Raw genomic sequence first — 22,897 nt, 5'->3', positions numbered from 1 at the left:
TATACTTGGTTTAAGATACATAATTTTTTCTTTATTCCACTCCACCCCCAAATATTAATTTTATGGATTCTTAGATGAATTATTCACGCATAGCTTGTTTTCCTGTCTCACTGCAGATGTCCTGATTCCTTTTGTTTGTGAAATGTGACCACCTCTTAAACCTAAAACATAACAGCCTGCAAGGCCCAACAAATTGAGAATGACTTAAACCTTGCATAAAATTTCATTGGGCGTGTCTACATTAATCGGTTAAAGTTGCCCACCTTCTTGTTTTGTTGCAGAACTAGAAGAATCCCAAAGAAAATGCCCTCCCTGCTGGTACAAATTTGCCAACATCTTCCTTATTTGGGAGTGCCACCCATACTGGATGAAGCTGAAAGAAATTGTCAACTTGATTGTCTTCGACCCCTTTGTGGATTTAGCCATTACGATCTGTATTGTTTTGAATACTCTGTTCATGGCAATGGAGCACCATCCCATGACCCCACAGTTTGAGCATGTCTTGGCTGTAGGGAACCTGGTAAGCGTGAAAATGTTCCCAATGCCTATGGGAACTCAGCCTTATGTATGGGAAACAGCCTTATTAGAAAAACTAGCCAATAAACTGAAATGGACACGGGGACAAATAGAAGAAGACATCTTCCCCCCGGTATGGTTCCCTTTTATCACATACACAGCCCAACAAGACAACAACAAGAATCCGCCAACAGCCTATGAATCAATTTGGCTAACCTGATTCAAAAATACACACCCTCGCACACAAAAACAAATCTCACTACAGCCAGCCAAAGACAACCAAGCACACCCTAGGCCACCCTCAGCCTCACTCACCACCAAGGAAATATAATGAGCGAATAGTAAGAGAACCCACACAAGCGACGCGGACACAAAACCCCACACATGCACTAAGTACAGTGGTAGCCCGCAAGACGAACGCCTCGGAAGACGAAAAACTCACTAGACGAAGGAGTTTTCCGTTTTCTTAGCCGCTTCGCAAGATGCATTTCTCTATGGGCTTGCTTCGCAAAACGAAGCTTGCCCCGCAAGCTCCGGGGATAGCGGGGAAGCGCAGCACGTCTTCCCTGCTGTCCCTGGACCTCTTTTGAAGCAAGGGGCGGCAGGGAGAAGATCGCTTCTCCCCGTTGCCAGCCCCGCAATCTCCGGGGACAGAGGGGAAGGCGCGCGCGCCTTCCCCTCTCTCCCCGGACCCCTTTTGAACCAAGGGGCGGCAACGGGGAGAAGCGATCTTCTCCCCTCCGCCCCTTGCTTCAAAAGAGGGGACAGAGGGGAAGGCGCGCGCCTTCCCCTCTGTCCCCGGAGATTCCGGGGCAGGCAATGGGGAGAAGCAATCTTCTCCCCGCCGCCCCTTGCTTTAAACAGGTCCGGGGACAGAGGGGAGGGCGCGCGGCGCTTCCCCTCTGTCCCCGGACGGTCTCCAAAGGAACGCATTGATTGATTTTCAATGCATTCCTATGGGAAACCGTGCTTCGCAAGACGAAAAACTCACAAGAAGAAAAAACTTGCGGAACGAATTAATTTCGTCTTGCGAGGCACCACTGTAGAAGAATAGAAGCATTGCCCCCGATCCAACCCCACTCACCATTTCCACCCCTCTTTTCTTCCTAACCTAACACTGTATGTAACACTAATGTCTCACAACAAATCAAACTGATCTGTAGAAAACACAACTTGAAAAAAAGAGACAATTCACCTTGGCTAACTGATTACTCTAGTCAAACAGTGACTTGAATTATTGCCAGCTACTTTTGAATATCAGGATAGACTTAGAAAGGCCTACATATAAATATTTAAATAAATAAAATAAGGCAACCATTGCTGCCCACAAGTATCTAGAGTTTTGGGGCTCTAGCTGGTGCCACTGCCAGTTTTGGAATTGAGGTACCGTATTTTTCGCTCTATAAGACGCACCTTTTCCCTCCTAAAAAGTAAGGGGAAATGTGTGTGCATCTTATGGAGCGAATGCAGGCTGCGCTGCTATCGCTGAAGCCAGAACAGCAAGAGGGATTCAGAATATTTTTTTCCTTGTTTTCCTCCAAAAACTAGGTGCGTCTTATGGTGTGGTGCGTCTTATAGAGTGAAAAATGTGGGAATTCAGTGAAATGCTAAGAAAAAAGTAGCAGTGGGGCAAAAATTCTGATTATATGGAAAAAAGGGGGGAAAGACTGTCTCTTCATCCAAATTGCTGATATACTGTGGCCTGTTCATTCATTAATTCAATTGAAGGCAAAAAGTATTAAGTCAAGTTCAGTGAGAGCTTTGAACATTCTGATCCTTTTTTCCCTTTTTTAGGTTTTCACTGGAATTTTCACAGCTGAGATGTTCCTAAAGCTCATAGCAATGGACCCCTACTATTATTTCCAAGAAGGGTGGAACATTTTTGATGGATTTATTGTCTCTCTCAGTTTGCTGGAACTGATGCTGGCAGATGTGGAAGGGCTTTCGGTGTTGCGATCTTTCCGATTGGTACTATTTGCTTATTCTACTCCACTTTTCACAGTTTCCTGTCTTTCCTCTCCTTTCACCCGATACAACTTTTAAAATAAGGTTATATATCAGAACCCAGAGTAAAGGTCCACGGGAGGAATAATTGCCAAATCCTTACTGGCCAGTATTACCAATAAAGACTTGTTCCGGGTTCAAGAGTTGGTTTTTATTCTGCCTAAAATTGCCTCTAAATAGCTAGAATCTGAAGGCTAGTTGCTGCAAGCAATGACTCCAGAGCTTACATGCAGACCTTAGCAACAAGTCCATTTCAGGAAGCAGTTAATATCCCAAATGCACTCTCAGCATATGGTTTTCTTTAAAGATGGTAGTGAGGATTAGCAGTAGGATCCTATTGGGTTGGAGCGTGGAAGTGATTGTGGCAGGTGAACTGCCCAATGCAGAGCACAATCAGGCTTGCACCTCTTATGTGGTCACCTCCGAGAACATGCAGGGTTCTTGGCACCATTTCTGCCTTGGTCAAGAGGACATGAAGGGACTGTCTGTTTGAAAAGTGGGTATTGGGTAGTAGAGTAGTAGAGGTTGTGCTCTGCATGCAAAAGATCTCCAGTTCAATGTCCCTGGCTTCTCCCGGCAGGGCTGCAATACATCCCTGCCCCCCTAAACCTTTGGAAAGCTTCTGTCACTATAGATAATATTGTACCAGGTGGACCAATAGCCTGATGCTCTTCAGTTAGTGGCAATCTGCAGATCCTGACTTTCCAGTAAAAATCCATAGATGACTTGATTTGGCTATAATACTTCCTCAGATAATCCCAAAGGGGTTTCCACTCCTCAATAAAAAGTTTGTCGCTTTGATCTCTTAATCGTGTTGTCCATTTTGCCATTTCTGCATATAGCCCATTAGTTTCTTCATGATTTGAACTTCTCCTTCCTTCCATTTCTTCGCATAAAGGATTCTGGCTGCTGCTCTTGCGTACATAAATAGTTTAATCATCCTCTTTGGGATGTCCATCCCTATTATCCCTAGATGGAAACTTCAGGTTTTTGAGGAGTAACCACTTTTAACATTTTCTTCATTTCATTATGCATCATTTCCCAAAACCCCTGAGCTTTTTTGCAGGTCCACCACATATGAAAAATGCCCCTTCAGTATGTTGTGATCAATATCTCTTTTTAAATCTGGATTCCCATTGGCAGGACTGTTGCTTTATTAATCATAAATCTGTTTTATCTCTATTTCTCTTCCTTTTTTTACATCTTCAAGTTGAGGGTCTTCAAGCTGGCAAAATCCTGGCCAACCCTGAACATGTTGATTAAAATCATTGGCAACTCGGTGGGTGCCTTAGGAAACCTGACCTTGGTGCTAGCCATCATTGTCTTCATCTTTGCCGTGGTGGGAATGCAGCTTTTCGGCAAGAGCTACAAGGAATGTGTCTGCAAGATCAACCCCGAGTGTGAGCTTCCACGATGGCACATGCACGACTTCTTCCACTCTTTCCTTATCGTCTTCCGTGTGCTGTGTGGGGAGTGGATTGAAACCATGTGGGACTGTATGGAAGTGGCAGGACAGGCCATGTGCCTTATTGTCTTCATGATGGTGATGGTCATTGGAAATCTGGTGGTCAGTAAATATCTATCTGTGGTTGCTTTTGAGTGGGAAGTGGATGGCTGTCTTGTAATGGGCTGGGACAAGAACTCACTGTTTCTATTCCATGGCAGGTTCTGCAGCTAATATTCCCTATTTGCTTAGATGTTTTAAATACCAATGCTAAGGGTTACCGCACATTCAGGAAACTTTCAGGATTAAGACTAATGACTGCAGCACAAATGCATTATTATTATTATTATTATTATTATTATTATTATTATTATTAACCACTCTATACCCAGAGGTCTTGAGGGATGCAGGTGGCGCTGTGGGTTAAACCACAGAGCCTAGGACTTGCCGATCAGAAGTCAGCGGCTCGAATCCCCGCGACGGGGTGAGCTCCCGTTGCTCAGTCCCTGCTCCTGCCAACCTAGCAGTTCGAAAGCATGTCAAAGTGCAAGTAGATAAATAGGTACCACTGTGGTGGGAAGGTAAACGGCGTTTCCGTACGCTGCTCTGGTTCGCCAGAAGTGGCTTAGTCATGCTGGCCACATGACCCGGAAGCTGTATGCCGGCTCCCCCGGCCAATAAAGCGAGGTGAGCACCGCAACCCCAGAGTCGGTCACGACTGGACTTGATGGTCAGGGGTCCCTTTACCTTTACCTTTACCCAGAGGTCTCAGGGCAGTTCACAGAAAAAAATCACAACATATATAATCAGAATAAAAACAACAACCCAATAACACCCCCAGAAAAGAGCCACATTCTAAAAGGGTATAGGATCAACCAATGGCCTGGTGTAAAAGGAACGTTTTTGCCTGGCGACTAAAGGTGTGTAATGAAGGCACCAGGCAAACTTCCTGGGGAGAGCATTCCACAGATGGGAAGCCACTGCAGAGAAGGCTCATTCTCGTGTTGCCAGCCTCCACACGTCTCGTGGAGGAGGCACATGAAGAACGGCCTCAGAAGATGATCTGAAGGACTGGGTAGGTTCATATGGAAAGAGGTGGTCCTTGAGGTATTGCGGTCCTGAGCAATATCATGATCTAGAGCAGAGGTAGTCAACCTGTTGCTCTCCAGAGGTGGACTGCAACACCCATCCTCTCTGGCCATTAGTCACATTGACCAGGGCTATTGGGTGCCATAGTCCACAGCTTCTACAGTACACAATATTTGCTACCCCGATCTAGAAGATAATGTAAGAACAGACACACCCCCACTGGATCAGATCAAAGAACCATTTTATCCAGTCTCCTATTCCCACATGCCAGATGCCTCTGGGAAACGCACAAGCATAGCCCTCTGTAACCCACCCCACAACTGTCCCTGAACCCATGGCATTGTGCTGGTATTACATCACCACTTGTCCCCATTCCTGGCTTTAAAATAAGTGCAAGCAGAATTGATGGGGTAGAATAAGATGTGTCAAAACCTTCTGGTGCTCTTTTGGTGGGCCATGGCAATAGGCAGCAGCAGCTGTTACAATGGGACTGCCGCTGGCACCATAGCAGAATAGACTGTCATCATTTATGCTATGCAGGCTGACAATATTATTTATGAGTTGTTAGGTACTTACAAATAAACAAAATGGCGACAGTGTCCTGAATTAGCACCAGGCAGCTGCGAACCACCGTTTTAACTTCCCACAATGCCCTCTAAGCAGCATAAATCCAGGGCATTCTGGGAAATAAAAAAGAGGGTTCATGGAAGGTGTCAGCGGTAGACCCAGCTGGGATGTTGAAGCCCCAGGAATCTGCCTGAGGATACCATGTTCTGACACCAGCCCTGGATCCACCTCTTACAGGTATTTTAGCCACAAGAGACCTAACAATGTTGGTACAAGCATACATATATGATGCACCTAAGAAAACTTCTATAATGGAATTGCAGCTGACATTACAGCAAAATACATGCATTTTGTATCTCACATAGGATGGCTCTGTAGCTTGGTGGCCCTCATATAACTACAATGCATATTTTTAAGATCATAGCATCAGTGAATGTCGGGGCATGTTTGGAAGAATTACCTCTTTTCAAACTGGCATAAAACTTCCAAAAAGTTAAGAGCATTTTTTTAAAAGGAAAAAAAATCCAAACATAATTTTCCTTTACTGTTGCTCACGTTGCAATTTTTCCCAAGCTTTGCAAAAGTCTCTTCCCCCCCCCCCTCCTGTATTTAAAAGGATGCTGCTGAAATGCTTCAGAAAAACTAATTTTGTCTGGCTAAGTCTTTCAAATATCCTCCCTTTTACCTTGACTTGATATTTGCCAATTTAACGGTTCTGTTCAAAACAAAACACACAAACGATACAATATATTGTGCATAAAAGCAAAGGAAACATGAGAATAAAATGATCTGATTATATGATGTGCCTTAAAATAAGGAGTGAAATTAAGTCTGACCCCCATAAGACTTAAAAATGCAGTGCAATTTCCTTTTATTTTACAGAAAATTGTGTGTATATAATCTGTCTTTTAATGTGCTCAGTGTATATCAACCGTTCATGCATCAATCAGAAAGAAACCAGGGACCCTTTTTGCCTGCTGTATTTAGATATTCATAACATAAGACTGCTTTCCTCAGTCAAAATCCTCAACGTTTGCTTTCTCTCCTTGTTACTTTCTGAGAGTCTTTAACCAGTACCCTTTCCTACCATATTTAGAACAAAAAACTTGCAAGGCTTTGCCCATGTGGTGCGGTCAAATTAATTAAAACATTTCAGATTTCTTCTTTGTAACAAACGTGGGAATTCTACAGTGCTGTCTGTAAGCTCAGGGCTGTCTACGTGTGCTCACGTTTTATTTATTTACTACATGTGTATATCACATTCATGCCAAGGCATTCACAGCGCTTTGCAGTTTAAAATAATGGCATGAAATCTGACAGAGATGACACAAAAAGAAAAGGGAAGATAATAAGCAAATTGTTGTACCGATTATTACATAATGATTGCAATTGTTTATAATGCAAATTGCTTGGAGGTTTTTACAATTAAGTGGTATACACATTCCATAATAAATAGCTAAACAGGTGGCATGAATGGCTGCGGAAGGAAATGGTTCTGGGATGGGAGGAGCCAACTGGGATGGGAGGAGCCAGCAGAGCATGGCCCACTGCCACCAAGTAGAAGGATTCACTTTGCCGGTGGACGATATTGCCAGTTCATTGAGCAAAAAGTGGCTAGAGGGAGTCTTGTCTTACAGACCCTTTTCTGCTTCTGCAGGTATTGAACCTGTTCTTGGCCTTGTTGCTGAGCTCTTTCAGCGCAGACAACCTTGCAGCAACAGATGATGATGGTGAGATGAACAACTTGCAGATCTCTGTCATCCGGATCAAGAAAGGCATTGCCTGGGCCAAGATCAGAATGCACGAGTTTGTGCAGACCCACTTCAAGCAGCAGGAGGCGGATGAAGTGAAGCCACTGGACGAGCTGTATGACAAGAAGATGAACTGCATCGCCAACCACACCGGCGCCGACATCAACCGGGAGATCGATTACCAGAAGAACGGCAATGGCACCACCAGTGGCATTGGCAGCAGCGTGGAAAAGTACATCATTGATGAAGACCACATGTCTTTCATCAACAACCCTAACCTCACCGTCCGTGTCCCCATAGCTGTGGGTGAGTCTGACTTTGAGAACCTCAACACGGAAGATTTCAGCAGTGACACTGACCCCGATGGCAGCAAAGAGGTACGGAGCCATGCTTGCTCATAGGCCGCACCCTCGTGCCTTTGTTTTGGGTGACCCATTGCATTGCAAGAGGGAAGCAAATTTGGCCTTCTAGCCAGAGCGCAAGGCTTTGCAGCCAGCAAATTTCTCAGTGCAAATAAAGCAGGCCCTCTTTACTTTGTTTGGCAAGATGAGAACAAAGGTGGCACAGACCTTTCATGGGTCGTATATATGACTAAGTCATTCATAATAATAAGAAGAAGAAGAATAAATTTTATTTATATCCCGCCCTCCCCAGCCGAAGCCGGGCTCAGAGCGGCTAACATCAAATGTATAACATATTAACATAAAATCAGACAATTAAAATACATCCTCAAATCAGATCAGGATCAGAATAAAATCCAATCAGATGGCAACCCGCAGATTAGGGTTGGGGACCTTAAATGCTCACCAGGCCCAACTGTTTGTACTGAACTTATATGGGCCTGTGAGAAAAATTGGGAGGCCACTTTCATGCAAGTTCTTATGAAAGGGGAGAGGGAGTCAGACTGAACCCCGACCAAAGGCCAGGCGGAACAGCTCCGTCTTGCAGGCCCTGCAGAAAGATGTCAAGTCCCGCAGGGCCCTAGTCTCTTGTGACAGAGCGTTCCACCAGATTGGAGCCACAGCCGAAAAAGCCCTGGCTCTAGTTGAGGCCAGCCTAACCTCTCTGTGGCCCGGGACCTTCAGAATGTTTTTTTTTGAAGACCGTAAGCTCCTCTGTGGGACATACCAGAAGAGGCGGTCCCGTAGGTACGAGGGTCCTAGGCCGTATAGGGCTTTAAAGGTTAAAACCAGCACCTTAAACCTGATCCTGTACCCCACCGGGAGCCAGTGCAGCTGGTATAGCACCAGGTGAATGTGATCTCCCAGCGAGGACCTCGTAAGGAGTCTCGCTGCAGCATTCTGCACCTGCTGGAGTTTCTGGGTCAGTCTCAAGGGCAGCCCCACGTAGAGCAAGTTACAATAATCCAGTCTGGAGGTGACCGTCGCGTGGATCACAGTGGCTAGGTCAGGGCGAGATAGGTAAGGAGCCAACTGCTTAGCTTGGCAGAGATGAAAAAATGCCACCTTTGTTGTAGCTGCAATCTGCGCCTCCATGGAAAGGGAGGTGTCGAAGGTTACACCCAAGCTCTTAACGGACGGTGCTGGCACTAATTGCGCCCCCGCAAGAGATGGGAGTTGCCCCCCAATCCCATATCATCGCTTCCCAGCATACAAAGAACATACAAAGAACCCTGTTGTATCAGCCCAAAGGTCCATCATGTATCATGTAATGGGGAACCAGATTGGATAGGGATAAATCTTTTTCTTTCTAGTCTGTCACTTCCTCATGTGTTCATAGGCTTTCTACATGGAGCAGAATGCTAGGACCTCTGTATTGTGTGCTTGACCACAATTGGTCTGGCTATGTTTCTCCACTTTAAAAAAGGGGGAAATATCTTCCTGGACAGTGCTGGATTTACGTATAAGCTAAACAAGCTGTAGCTTAGGACCCCACTCTCTTGGGCCCCTCCAAAAGAAATTAAAGGGGGAAAACTGGATGTACATTTCCAAAATATAAGATAGAAAACAAATAAAAACAAATAAAAGAAAACCTGCATACAGCAACAGTGTTCTGTGTTGTGTAGGCTCCTGTGATGTACATATTTTGTTATGTACAAATGGCTTTAGATACCTATTAGGTCCATAAATTACCATATAGCATATATTCAACACAAAATACAGTGACAATTTGTTGTTGATAAAGGACAGCTGGACATTTAAAGGGCCCCATTACCTTCAGTAGCTTAGGGCCTCATCAAACCTAAATCCGGCCCTGTTCCTGGGAGATATTTGCTCCTTCCAATTGTTTCCTTCTTTACGTCTATTTCAAAAGGATGTACCGTATTAAGATGGGCTGATATTCAGCAGGGGTTAGACTGGGAAATAGTTTTATTCTTATTTTATTTCTTTCCTGTGCTGCATATTGGCGTGAATGTCAACGTTGTTTAAAAAATGGAGCTCTTCATTTCTCCCGGCTCATAATATATGTGTTTGTGATGTTCTTTCCCATTGTTCAAGAAACTGGATGATACGAGTTCGTCGGAGGGCAGTACCATTGATATAAAGCCTGAGGCAGAAGAGGTTCCAGTGGAAGCACCAGAAGAATACCTGGATCCGGACGCATGTTTCACAGAAGGTGATTTTGAACACAGTGGGGCAAAATGGACCTTTTAACAATATGGCGTCCATTGTTACCTCGGGCATGTTACCTTGGCAGAGTAGCCTTCCTTGGTAGGGCTGACTTCAGGCTTGAGGGGGCCTTCAGCAAAGTGCCCCCTAAGACCCCTGCTGTTTAGGCAGCCACTGTGAGATATGCTCTTAATTTATCACAGTGCCCCCAGTTTGGCATCGCTCTGGGACATTCTGGGAAATATAAATGGCAACTCACAGATCCAGCAGAGTTAAGAAGCTCCTAGGGTTAAGCTTCTGTGCCTATTTACACTTTTTTTTACATTCAAAAACAAGCTAAACATTTCCTGAGGAAGAAGAAGAAGAAGAAGAAGATGATGATGATAATTAATGATAGTTGTTTATTTCCTTGACATCGGATGGGAGGGCGTTCCACACGGCGGGCGCCATCACCGAGAAGGCCCTCTGCCTGGTTCCCTGTAACCTCACTTCTCGCAGGGAGGGAACCACCAGAAGGCCTTCGGAGCTGGACCTCAGTCTCTTAAGGAATATAATAAAAATAAACCATTATTAGATTTTTCAGCCAATCTCTTAAAGTCTTATTAAGAAATTTGAAGGATTAGACCAGTTTGAAGGGTTGGACCAGTTGATATGGAGCTGACGGTGCATGTTCTGACTGCAGCAAATTTCGCTGCAACCTTTTATTAGAGAATTAAGTCTTCTGCCCTGAGCAATACTATTCTACAGGGTCTTAGCTATGGAAAATTTAAGGTATTATGCACAAATAAAAATATTTTGTAGAGCAATGTCCTTGATGATCATGACAGCGCTGGGAGAATAATCTATTTTGACCTTTTATTTTTTTGTAACGAAGCCGAATTAATTAATTATTTTTTTAATAAAAGAAATCAGGAAATGTTACGGCTCTCGGAAAACCTGTGCTAATTTTCCATTTGCAGGCTGCGTTCAGCGGTTCAAGTGCTGCGAAGTCAGCATTGAAGAAGGGTGGGGCAAGTCTTGGTGGAACTTACGAAAGACATGCTTTCTTATTGTGGAGCATAACTGGTTTGAGACGTTCATTATCTTCATGATCTTGCTAAGCAGTGGAGCCCTGGTGAGCAGAGTTATATTATATTGAGTCTTCTCTACGTAATGCTCTTAGCGTCACTTTGGGGGTCAAACCAGACAATACACGAAATGTGTAAAAAGGCATTTCAAACAGCTGAGTGTGTGTTTGTTTTCAAAGTTAAAGAGCTGCTGTCAGGAGTGGGAAAGGATTGGGACCCTTGAGGTTATCCCTTTGTCTGCATGCTGGGGAAGATTACCTATCCCCAAAGCTGCTGGTCACCCAAGGATGGAAGTTTCCATTGGTGCATTTGCTCAATTTACAAACTCCGGAAATTCAGTTGTTGCTCTTACAATCACTTGGGCAGCACAGTAGTTGAGATTGTCTACCATCCAGTAGGGATGCGGGTGGCACTGTGGTCTAAACCACTGAGCCTCTTGGGCTTGCCAATCAGAAGGTTGGCGGTTCGAATCCCCGCAATGGAGTGAGCTCTCATTGCTCTTTCCCAGCTCCTGCCAACCTAGCAGTTTGAAAGCACGCCAGTGCAAGTAGATAAATAAGTACCACTGTGGCAGGAAGGTAAACGGTGTTTCCGTGCACTCTGGTTTCTGTCACGGTGTTCTGTTGCACCAGAAGCAGTTTAGTCATACTGGCCACATGACCCGGAAAGCTGTCTGTGGACAAACGCTGGCTCCCTCAGCCTGAAAGCGAGATGAGCGCCGCAACCCCATAGTCGCCTTTGACTGGACCTAACCATTCGGGGTCCTTTACCTTAACCTTTTACCTTACCATCCAATGCTCCCCCCCCTTCTTCTATGGGGGGCCCTTGGTGTTCATGAAGGGACCTATGGACTTTTGTGGTACCAGTGACAACCATGTTTTTGTAGCGGTCGTGGTGTTGTTTTTTTCCACCACAATGTTCTCGAAGTAAACACAGCTACTGGAACATTTGTTAAAAACTTAAAATGGAGCTGCTATGGGTGTTTGCTTTTAACAGGGTGAAAAGCAAGCGCAAGTATTGGGTATTGGGTCTCCCCAAGGCTGCCTGAGAATGCTTTGTGCTGACGCCAGCTCTGGAGTCACTTACTATATTACTTGTGAAAACACCCTAGGTGTCTTTGACAAGCACGGTGAGCAAGTGACTCCAGCAGATCTTTCGTTTATTTGGCATTGCCTCGGATACAATACTTAAAAAAGAAAAAGAAAATACTAACAACAACCAGTTTCTACACAACCAGAAAAGCATTGGAACCACTTTTGCATGGCCACACCATACAGGGTAATATCTACTCGAAGGACCAATGAAGTCCAAGCAAATTACCTGCATCTTTCCAATGCCGATATTGCTCCTCCCCAAGGATTGGGCAACACTTGCATGGGAAGGGAAAAAACCCCATATAATCCAGCTAATGTCCTTCCAAGAGATAGACAGAGATAGACTGGAAATGGCATTCCACCCACATGGAAGCAGCTTCTGTGCCTCTCCAACAATACTTCAAGCGTTGGGAGATGTGTGAACTGTACGTTCCATGAGAAGTCTGTGTGTCTCCCACAAGTTTTTGGACCCAGGTTTTTTATTTCTAGCTCGCTCTAGCTGCCAGGAAAAGAGTGTGATGATCCTTGTTGCCTTGTTACTCCTTAGGCCTTTGAAGATATTTACATAGAACAGAGAAGGACCATACGGACTGTCTTGGAGTATGCCGACAAAGTCTTCACTTACATCTTTATCCTCGAAATGTTGTTGAAGTGGTGTGCCTATGGATTCGTGAAGTTCTTCACTAATGCCTGGTGCTGGCTAGATTTCCTCATTGTAGCAGTAGGTATCATTTTGCTTCTTCCAATCCATGCATTGGTTGTTGTTGTTGTTTTAGCAGGACTGTGGCATTTCTTTGCACAGATAAATGAGGCCCGGCAATACCGTTCCTGTAGCTTTCTAAATCTAGGCTCCAATAACGACAGGGGTGGAGAACCTATGCCCCCACCCACCCATTGTTGTTGGACTCCAGTTACCATCAGCCCCTGCCAGTTCGGCCCATGGTCAGGGATGATGGCAGTTGTAATCCAGCAAAATCTTGAGGGCCACAGTTTCTCCACTCCTGAACCAAGTGTTGAGAGTTCACCTATATGTGTATACATGTGTGAACAGGACCAATCCATCAAAATAGAATTGTTCTATGCTCTCTGCTCCAGCGATTCAAATTGCACGGTTCCATACTTTCACTTTCAGGCCTGCTTTTTCAGTGGAATCGGAATGTTGACTGGAATTGAGAAAAGGGCACAGAAACAGCAGACAAAGAAAAATAGTTTTGCAAGAAAATCTGCCTGCTGCTGCTACTGGCTGTCCAAGAGATAAATTGAATAAGCTGCCAGAGAGATCCAATAATCAAAGTATTGGTGAATGGTGCAGTTGACAATATCTTTTGGAATCGTCAGCACCCAATAATGCTGCATTATTCAGGGGGGAAATGAGGGAATAAAATGGAGAAAATTGAAATCTAAACGATCTGATCAGTTTAACAAACCAAAGACCCGGAACAAGGAAGAAGAAGAAGAAGAAGAAGAAGAAGAAGAAGAAGAAGAAGAAGAAGAATTTATTTGTACCCCGCCCTCCCCAGCCAAGACTGGGCTCAAGGCGGCTAACAACCAGTAATAAAAACAAGTTGATTAAAATACAATTAAAAAAAACACAAGATTAAAATACAACGTTAAAACATTAAGATGCAGCCTCTCTTCACAGGAGGAGAAAGGAAAAAGAAAGAGGGGGAGGGAATCAAACTGATTCCAATCCAAAGGCCAGGCGGAACAGCTCTGTCTTACAGGACCTGTGGAAAGAAATCAGATCCCGCAGGGCCCGGTCTCATGAGACAGAGCGTTCCACCAGGCCGGAGCCAGTGTTGAAAAGGCCCTGGCTCTGGTTGAGGCTAATCTAACTTCCTTAGGGCCCAGGACCTCTAGGGTGTTGCTGTTTATGGACCTTAAGGTCCTCCGTGGGGCATACCGGGAGAGGCGGTCCTGTAGGTACAAGGGTCCTAGGCAGTGAAGGGCTTTAAAGGTCAAAACCAGCACCTTAAATCTGACCCTGTACTCCACCGGGAGCTAGTGCAGCTGGAAAAGCACTGGGTGAATATTGTTGTGCTTCACCCCAGAATGCCCAATTTGAGCTTGGAGTTCCAGTACTGATCAAGAATGAACCACATAATTGCACTTCTTCCATATTACACCTTCCTCAAAAGCAAGGATTCTCTTTCAGTGTTGCCGGAGGAGGTGCAAGTACATGATAGATAAACTCCCCCTGCGCCAAAGCTTCTCCATCTCTCCACCCATCTGCCTCAAGTATTGTAAGATGCTCAACTATGTGCCTCCCTCCATGTTTTAATTATACTGTGGGGGCAGGGAGGCAGTGGAGGAATGGTATCCTTTCTGCACGGAATATTTCTTTCCCTCCCTTGTAAGAAGTGTCAAGCAACCCAAGTTCGCTTGGCCTGCCCAGCCCACATTGAATGAGCCTGAGGGACAGAGCTTTCATTAGGCTTACTTGGGGGGACAGCACTAAAAACTGGCAACTCCCGTATTTTTCGCTCTATAAGACGCCCCTTTTCCCTCCTAAAAAGTAAGGGGAAATGTGTGTGCGTCTTATGGAGCGAATGCAGGCTGCGCAGCTATCCCAGAAGCCAGAACAGCAAGAGGGAACGCTGCGCAGCGCTCCCTCTCGCTGTTCTAGCTTCTGGCTTAGCCAGGCGCAGCCTCTTCAGGGCAGTGGGGAGCCTTCATCCCGCTGCCCTGAAGAGGCTGCGCAGCTATCCCAGAAGCCAGAATAGCAAGAGGGATCGCTGCGCTCCATCTCGCTGTTCTAGCTTCTGGCTTACCTGCACTCTTTCCCTTCCCCCACCTCCCGGAAAAGCCCCCAAGAGCTGCGCTCTCTTTAAAGAGCCGTGTGGAGTGTGTGTGCGACTCTTGGGGGCTTTTCCCTGAGGAGGGAGAAGGGTGACGGGCTCGTGAAAGGAAGCGCTGAGCAGAGCCTGGGATGCATACAGGTTCTGCTCAGCGCTTCCTTTAAAGAATATTTTTTTTCTTGCAATCCCCCTCTAAAAACTAGGTGCGCCTTATGGTCAGGTGCATCTTATGGAGCGAAAAATACAGTGGTGCCCCGCAAGACGAATGCCTCACAAGACGGAAAACTCGCTAGACGAAAGAGTTTTCCGTTTTGGAGGTGCTTCGCAAAACGAATCACCTATGGGCTTGCTTCGCAAGACGACAATGCCTTGCGAGTTCCTGCGGGGGTTTTTTCCTCCCCCCCCCCTTTTTCTAAGCCGCTAAGCCGCTTATCAGCTGATCCGATCAGCAGATAAGCCGCTAATAGAGCTAATCCGCTAATCCGTCAATGGGCTTGCTTCGCAAGATGAAAAAACCGCTAGACGAAGAGAATCACAGAACGGATTCTTTTCGTCTTGCGAGGCACCACTGTACGTGTCCCATAATGTTTGCAACTACCCCCTGTGTAATAGGGTCCAATTGTGAATCCTTGCAAAGATTACAGACAGAGGTAGCTCACAATGGAGATGGGTTGGGTGGAGAGTGTACCAGTCTTCAATTGCTCTGGGCCATGTCCTTGTCGTCTTTCCTCTGTCGCAGTGTAAGCTTAGTATCAAACGACAAGTTTAAATTAAATGTGCACCTGCATTAGCATGTCTGTGTCACATCACAATGCCTGATTTGGGTGGCAGCCGTGAAGTGGGGGCAGGGGTCCAGATTGGGACCAAGGCATCGGTGGAAGGCTTTTAAGCCCTTTCTCCCTTTCCCACTGTTAAGTTGTGGGTGAACATATCAGACGACACAGCAATTCTTCAAACAGCTCTTGTTTATTCACAGGCCAGAACAGAACTGAACTGAAGGGTTCAGTCAGCCTGCTTATATAGAGCTCCAGTACAACGTAACTGTAACAATTTTCTAAAACTATCCAATCACTGAACATCACTTTCGATCCTTTATTTGCATAACTATCTACAGTCTCCCCCTGCTGGCCCAGGGTGAGAACTTCAGTACATAACACCCACAACCCCCCTCCTTCTCACTGCTATTTCCCTGGAAGGGTAGCTGTGATTGGCGTCGATTGCAACTTCCCTCCTAGGAAAACAGCAGCTACCAGGGATGATTTTCCTCTCAGGGCTGCAGTGCAAGGAAAACTTTAAATCTGCAGCACAGCACCATTCAACAACACAAAGACAAAAGCAACCGCCCACATGTATTTAATATAACAATTAGTTTGGCTAGTTGCTTGTAATGGATGGCAGGGGTCTCTGTGACCCTACCCTGCAACCTCCATGGGCCAAGACTGCAAAATGTTCTTGTGAACTCATTCCCTCTCTTCGTGGAAAAGAAGAACTGAAAGTGAGGTGGTTTGTTTTTTTAACAGCATATACCTTTTTCATGGACACTACTGCTATGTGATTAGAAAGAAAGAAAATGAAACTTTCAGAGACATCTACTAAAATATTTTGATATTTGGCTAAAATGAAGTGAAACAAAAATCTGCAAAGAGCATCCTGTCTTTGAAATTTTTGGTCCTCCAGATGTTGCAGAACTACAACTCCCATCATCCCTGGCCATTGGCAATGCTTTCAGAGACTGAAGGGAGTTCTAGTTCAGAACAATCTGGTGAGCCAAAAGTTTCCCCACTTTTGCTAATAGTATTATATTAGGATCTCTAAAATGGCTGCATTCTTTCAAACCATGTGCAAGTGGTATTTCTGAGGTTTGGAAAAAAGTTATTCCATGTAGTTCTTTTCTGATTCCTGAAGTTGTGGGATATATTTGTGCATCTCTTTTTCTGAGCAATGAAACATTCTGTTCCTACTGTTCTGTTTTGATTCGTTTGGGAAAATGTGATTACTTTTCAGTTCCATATCAGAAACCCAACCATTATGCATTTTTTTCCTGAAATTATTATTCTGAAAATTAACATTATAGGCCAATGTAAATGATCTGTTTGTTTCTTGTTAGTTTACTGCTAGCATTCAAAATTTAAAAGGAACTGTCTTGGATATATTTAGTGCTATTTGTCTTTTCTTCCCCCAAAGTGTTTTTTTTCTTTCAGTAATAAATGTTGACTGTCTGTTTTTATGTTGGGGAAAGTTCATATCTCTAGCACGACTGCACTTCCCCTTGCTATTGTCTCAAAAGACAAGTGGAAAACTAAAATTCCTGTTAAAAGTCAAGCAGAGATTCTTTCCTTTAAACTAATTTCTCATTTTTAAAGAGTGTAAGTGTCAAGTACATAGGGACAATTACTGTAAATCACTTGAGATGCCTCATAGGAAGCAATTCATCAATGAAATTATTATTAATAATAATAGCAATAATAATTTAATAAATGAAATCTGTATATGCTAGTGTTGGAGGGGTTCTGGTTTTCTACCAGTATCTATTCAGGACTGCCTAAAACACAATTTTTTCACAAATTACAAAAATGATCCATTTATTAAGCACTTTTACTTCTCATTTGTTTCAGCTAGCGAGAGTTAAATGTATGTTTTCTTCACTCACTGAACTCCATGGAACTTAAAAGAGCTTAATTTTGGCTTGACCGTGCCCTATGTGAACACACCTTTTGGGGGGGGGGATTTTTAATGTGGCCGACTATTAATATATTGTGCTTCAATTATGTTTTTCAAAGACATTGCAAAAACATTGCTGAAGTATAATTCTGGGAAGCTTACTATTTTAACTGTAGAGCTTCTTTTATAATTTCATGGGAAATTTTTAAAGCAGGAGTGGCTAACCCTGGCCCTCCATATTTTGTTTTTGTTTTGTTTTGTTTTTTTGCTTGACTACAAGTCCCATCATCCTTGACCATTGATCATGGTTTCTGGGGCTGCTGGGAGTTGGAGTCCAACAACATTTAGAGGGACACAGGTCAGCCAACCCCTGGCTTACAATACTATTTTTGTCTGTATCACATATACATGTTGAACTGCTTGCTCCTAATTTAATTTGCATTAAACTCGTGCTTATGCAAGCTTAAAACCCACCGGCTTGTATTGATTTAGATATGTAACACACTTTTCAACCATTAGGTCCTCAAAACAGCTTTAATTTCTACTAAATCCTTCCTTTATTCCCGTACTTTAGCCTTCACTATACGGTACAGTTCTACAGTAACTCATCCCCCCTCAAAACACTGCATTCCTCCTTTCCTTAATTGGCTAAATAAAACCCATATTATTCTTATTCTTTCAGTTGCAAAGCACTCTTACCCAAACTTAGTTACCGTATTTTTCGCCCCATAGGACGCACTGGCCCATAGGACGCACCTAGTTTTTTTGGGGGGGGGAATAAAGGGGGGAAATTATTTTTTCCCCCAGGTGCAGGGCTGGGGGGGGGGACAGAAGGAGACCCTTCTGTTCCTCCTCCAGCTTCCAGGCAGGCATGTGGCTGAAGGGTCGCTGTGCAGTTCTCCCTCTCTGTGCAACACCTCTCCTACGAAGGAGAGGCGCTGCGCGGAGAGGGAGAACTGCGCAGCGCCCATCAAGTGAAGCTGGAGGAGGAACTGAAGGAGACGCTTCTGCTCCTTCCCCAGCTTCGCAGGACAGGTGCCTCGCTTCCATAGCCGTGCGTCACCTCTCCAGCCCTGCGCACGCTCCCCCAGCTAGAGAGGTGGCGTGCGGCTAAAGAGGCTGCTGCCATAGCCGCGCGTCACCTCTCCAGAGGCTGTGCGCTGCTATGGCAATACCCCCACCTCCCGCAAAAGCCCACAGGAGCCGCGCACCCTTTAAGGAGCAGGCGGCTCCTGTGAGCTTTTCTACGAGGAGGGAGAAGGGACTGACTGGCCACGTCAGTCCCTTGTCCCTCCTGAGGAAAAGCCCGCAAGAACCGCGCGGAGCTTGTGTGCAGCTTTTGGGAGCTTTTCCTGCCTGCCTCCCCCCTGCATTCGCCCCATAGGACGCACACACATTTCCCCTTCATTTTTGGAGTGGGGAAAAGTGTGTCCTATAGGGCGAAAAATACGGTACATGTCCTCAATAAGCTGGTGCCTTAAGGTATAACCCTTTGGCAGCCGTCTGAAGACTGCTGTCTCCCCAGAGCCCAGGTCTATTTTAATATATCAAGAGACAAAACAGGAAGAAAACCAAGGCCTCCTTCCTTCTTCTACCAGTTAATTCAATATAAATATTAATGAATTGTTAGGTGGGATTTTAAAATATCTCCCTAATAAAGCATACTTTGCCTACTGAATTATCAATCCCCAGACTAGGAGAAAGGTAGGGAGGGCAGTAAGCAAAAATAATATTCCCCTTAGAGATGCTTCATATAAAATTTGTGTCTATATCACCATAGCTGTCAACTTTTCCCTTTTCTTGTGAGGAATCCTATTCAGAATAAGGGGATTTCCCTTTAAAAAAAGGGAAACGTTGACAGCTATGCTATATCACCTGTAGCATTAGTGTGTTTACCACCTGTATAACGTACAGTGGTACCTCGGGTTACATACGCTTCAGGTTACATACGCTTCAGGTTACAGGCTCCACTAACCCAGAAATAGTACCTCGGGTTAAGAACTTTGCCTCAGGATGAGAACAGAAATCGTGCTTCAGCGGCACGGCGGCAGCAGGAGGCCCCATAAGCTAAAGTGAGGCTTCAGGTTAAGAACAGTTTCAGGTTAAGAACGGACCTCCAGAACGAATTAAGTACTTAACCCGAGGTACCACTTTAATAAAATTTTTGTGTAAATGATCTGTACCTTGCAGCATCACCATAACATGTGAAAGGGAAACATGGGAGATCAAGATTGGTCTCAGTTCATACACAGTCCCATTTTATGTTACCTTTAAAAGAGAGCGAGAGAGAGGGAGAGCAAAGATTGTTTCTATCATAGAACAGCATAAAAAACACCTATAACCAGGATTTAGTAAATCAACCTTTCTCCATTCTAAATGCACTTACATTTTAAAAAAAACAACAACCCAAAACACCCTCGTTCTCATATCTGTTGTCAAGGCAGGAGTCAGGATCTGGTCATGAATAACTCACAAGGTGTCGGTGAAGTTAACTCTTTATTCAAAGAAACAAAAGAGCTGAGACCTAGTACACACAGCAACTCTTCCCAGCAAGTCTTGCTCCAGTTGTGAGGACTGAAGGTCCCTGCCTTACCACAACTCCCTGTTTCCTCCTCCCCTGGGTCTGTCCCAAGCAACCTGAGACTTCTTTGCCTTGTCTGTTCCACCCTCATTATACCTCCACAAGTTCTGGGGAGACCAGGGTGGGGGGTGGGAGCTGGTCACATCAGGAGGGGGAGACCCCCTGGCTTCATCATCAGCCCACCTGATCTCTGCCTCTTTGTCCCCCTTCTTCTCCAACCTCTGAGTCTGCCTCTGAGTCTGAACTGTTCTCTACCACAGCCTCTTCCTGCTCACTAAACCCTGTTGCCCCTTTGGCTTCTGACATCTCCTCCTCCCAGTTTTCTCCTTCTGACCATTCATCAGCATTCCATCACCAATCCCCAGGCACTGAGCCTTCTTCCCCTGGGGGTTCACTTAGGGGAGGGTGTCCTCCGCTGGTGCATACAGCCAGTCCCCGACACCTGTTATTTACAGAAATAAAACATCCAATTAACATCTTCAAAGCATAGTAAGATGTGTCTAGTAGGCTTCAACCACTCCAGGCCCATAGGGCATAGACGACATATAGACATAGTCACTCTATCGGCATGATCAGGTCCTATACTTGTTAATAAAGGTAAAGGAACCCCTGACCATTAGGACCTCATGGGACAGGTGAATGACCCAATTACACTCATACGCAGCAACCGTAGTTGCAATGCTAAGATGGGAAGTAGCCCCATTGTGTGCCCATCCCTCATGGTTCCTGTATTTAGACTGTACCACAGCAGTGTAGGAATGAACACTGTGGGTGGCGCTGTGGTCTAAACCACTGAGCCTCTTGGGCTTGCCAGTCAGAAGATTGGCGGTTCAAATCCCTGCAACGGGGTGAGCTCCCATTGTTGTGTCCCAGCTCCTGCCAACCAGCAGTTCGAAAGCACACCGGCACAAGTAGATAAATAGGTGCCACTGCAGCGGGAAGATAAACAGCGTTTCCATGCACTCTGATTTCCATCACGGTGTTCCATTGCACCAGAAGCGGTTTAGTCATGCTGGCCACATGACCTGGAAAGCTGCCTGTGGATAAATGCCAGCTCCCTCGGCCTGAAAGCAAGATGAGCGCTACAACCCCATAGTCGCCTTGGACTGGACGTAAGCGTCCAGGGGTCCTTTACCTTTTTTATCTTTTAGGAATGAACCACACGGAAGCAACAGCCACACTGCAAATGGTGATCTACACACTGGCCCCCAACCGACATGCTTGCAGTTTCAAAGTATTATATGTTACTTTATTGATTGATTGAGTCAACACAATTTGTATACCATTTGACTGCAAAAAACCCCTCTCTAGGCAGTTTAATGAAGTATAAAATAAAACACTAAAATGCTCCATTAAAAATGAAACAGTTTAAAACAGGTATTTTAAAACTTTCAAAAGACAATGAAAATAAACAATAGCTAAAAGGAGATTAAAACACATGTAACTTCTACATTAGGCTTGCCTAATCGAAATTGTTATAAGCGGGCGCCAGAAACAATCCTCTGATAATGTTTGAGGATATAGCAGGGATACGTGGGCTTTGCCTACTGATTCCATAGTGCATGAAGGTTTGCTGCATCCCAACCATTTTAGCAGTGGGTTTAGGGGGCGCAAGGAAATACGTCTCTCTAATTGTACACCACCATTCTTATTCACCATAATGTATAGCATCTTACTGGAAGGACTGGTCCCCCTAGAATAATGAATTGCAATCCAGCATCTCAATAAAGAGCTTAAAACGATTTACCCCCACCCCTTAACCGCTGCACACTTTTCAGTGTGTTTCGCTGTTGGCTTTTTTTTCCCCCCCAAAGGAGGTGAGAACCTAGACGCTTTCCCTTCTCCCCTCAAATCTCTGCCGTGTCACGCCAGTGGAAATGAGCAAGGCAGGCCCTCTATCTGCCCCGTCTGAATGAGAGAACTAAGGCGGCTTGTGCAGTGTGTGTATTTATCTGTATTCTTTCTCATAGGTACCTTTAAAAATTTGTCTGGCTTAATTTAATGGGAGCTGCTGGGATCCTGCAGACTGTTAAGAGGGCGAGGGTAAGGTTCTTGTCATCCGTTTGGGCTCCTAACCTTCCGACAGACCCCGTTTCCGTCTTGTGTGTCTCTGCCTCTCTTTCTCTATCTCACACATTTTTCCCCCTTTTGTTTTATTCTTATGCCTCTCTCAACCGCATTATTTCCTTCCAGGTCGTTTCAGTGAAGTGAAGTAGGCAGCTGGTGTGGTCATGGTCTTCGCTATCAATCTAAACGGGGGTGGACTTTGGGCCTGCCTACAGTCCACTTTGGGGGATGGATTTAAAAAAAAAAAAAAAAAAAAAAACATTCAGTGCTAGGGGATTTATTCTAACAGTCTGGAACCTCTTTTTTTTTTTTTCTTCCTTTTTTCCTTTTTTTTCCTCTTTCTTTTTTCTGTTTTCTGTGTAGGTCTCTTTAGTCAGCCTTGTAGCTAATGCCCTTGGCTACTCGGAACTAGGTGCCATTAAATCCCTTAGGACACTCAGAGCTTTGAGGCCTTTAAGAGCGTTGTCCCGATTTGAGGGGATGAGGGTAAGATGCCATTAGCGAGCTGATCCTTCTGCATGCCTGTGGATTACCGGGGTTTTTATTTTAAAAGCATGCTAGAACTGATCAAACGGGTAGAAAGACATAACGACAAACAGAATCATGGTGCAGCTGCTGACTTGATCACCTCCCTCTGTTTATGATTCACCTTCACCCCTGCTGCACACTTCTCCCTTTTTTTTTTTAA

The 22,897-nt window shown here is 44.9% G+C and overlaps 1 protein-coding gene across 1 annotated transcript in view; it reads left to right on the top strand.

Annotated features, from left to right (window-relative positions):
• The window catches only part of SCN8A (sodium voltage-gated channel alpha subunit 8), a 116,930-nt gene that overhangs the window by 67,732 nt on the left and 26,301 nt on the right, over nt 1–22,897 (top strand). Inside the window, exons 14-21 of the mRNA XM_083489783.1 lie at nt 282–520; nt 2,311–2,484; nt 3,731–4,087; nt 7,278–7,748; nt 9,831–9,948; nt 10,901–11,055; nt 12,650–12,823; nt 22,573–22,695. Coding sequence (XP_083345909.1) covers nt 282–520; nt 2,311–2,484; nt 3,731–4,087; nt 7,278–7,748; nt 9,831–9,948; nt 10,901–11,055; nt 12,650–12,823; nt 22,573–22,695 — 1,811 coding nt within the window. The remainder of the gene's footprint in view (nt 1–281; nt 521–2,310; nt 2,485–3,730; nt 4,088–7,277; nt 7,749–9,830; nt 9,949–10,900; nt 11,056–12,649; nt 12,824–22,572; nt 22,696–22,897) is intronic.

Source organism: Podarcis liolepis (assembly GCF_965112155.1).
Source record: "Podarcis liolepis genome assembly, chromosome: 2".
Classification (NCBI taxonomy): Eukaryota; Metazoa; Chordata; class Lepidosauria; order Squamata; family Lacertidae; genus Podarcis; species Podarcis liolepis.
This window is presented reverse-complemented; position numbering and strand designations above follow the sequence as displayed.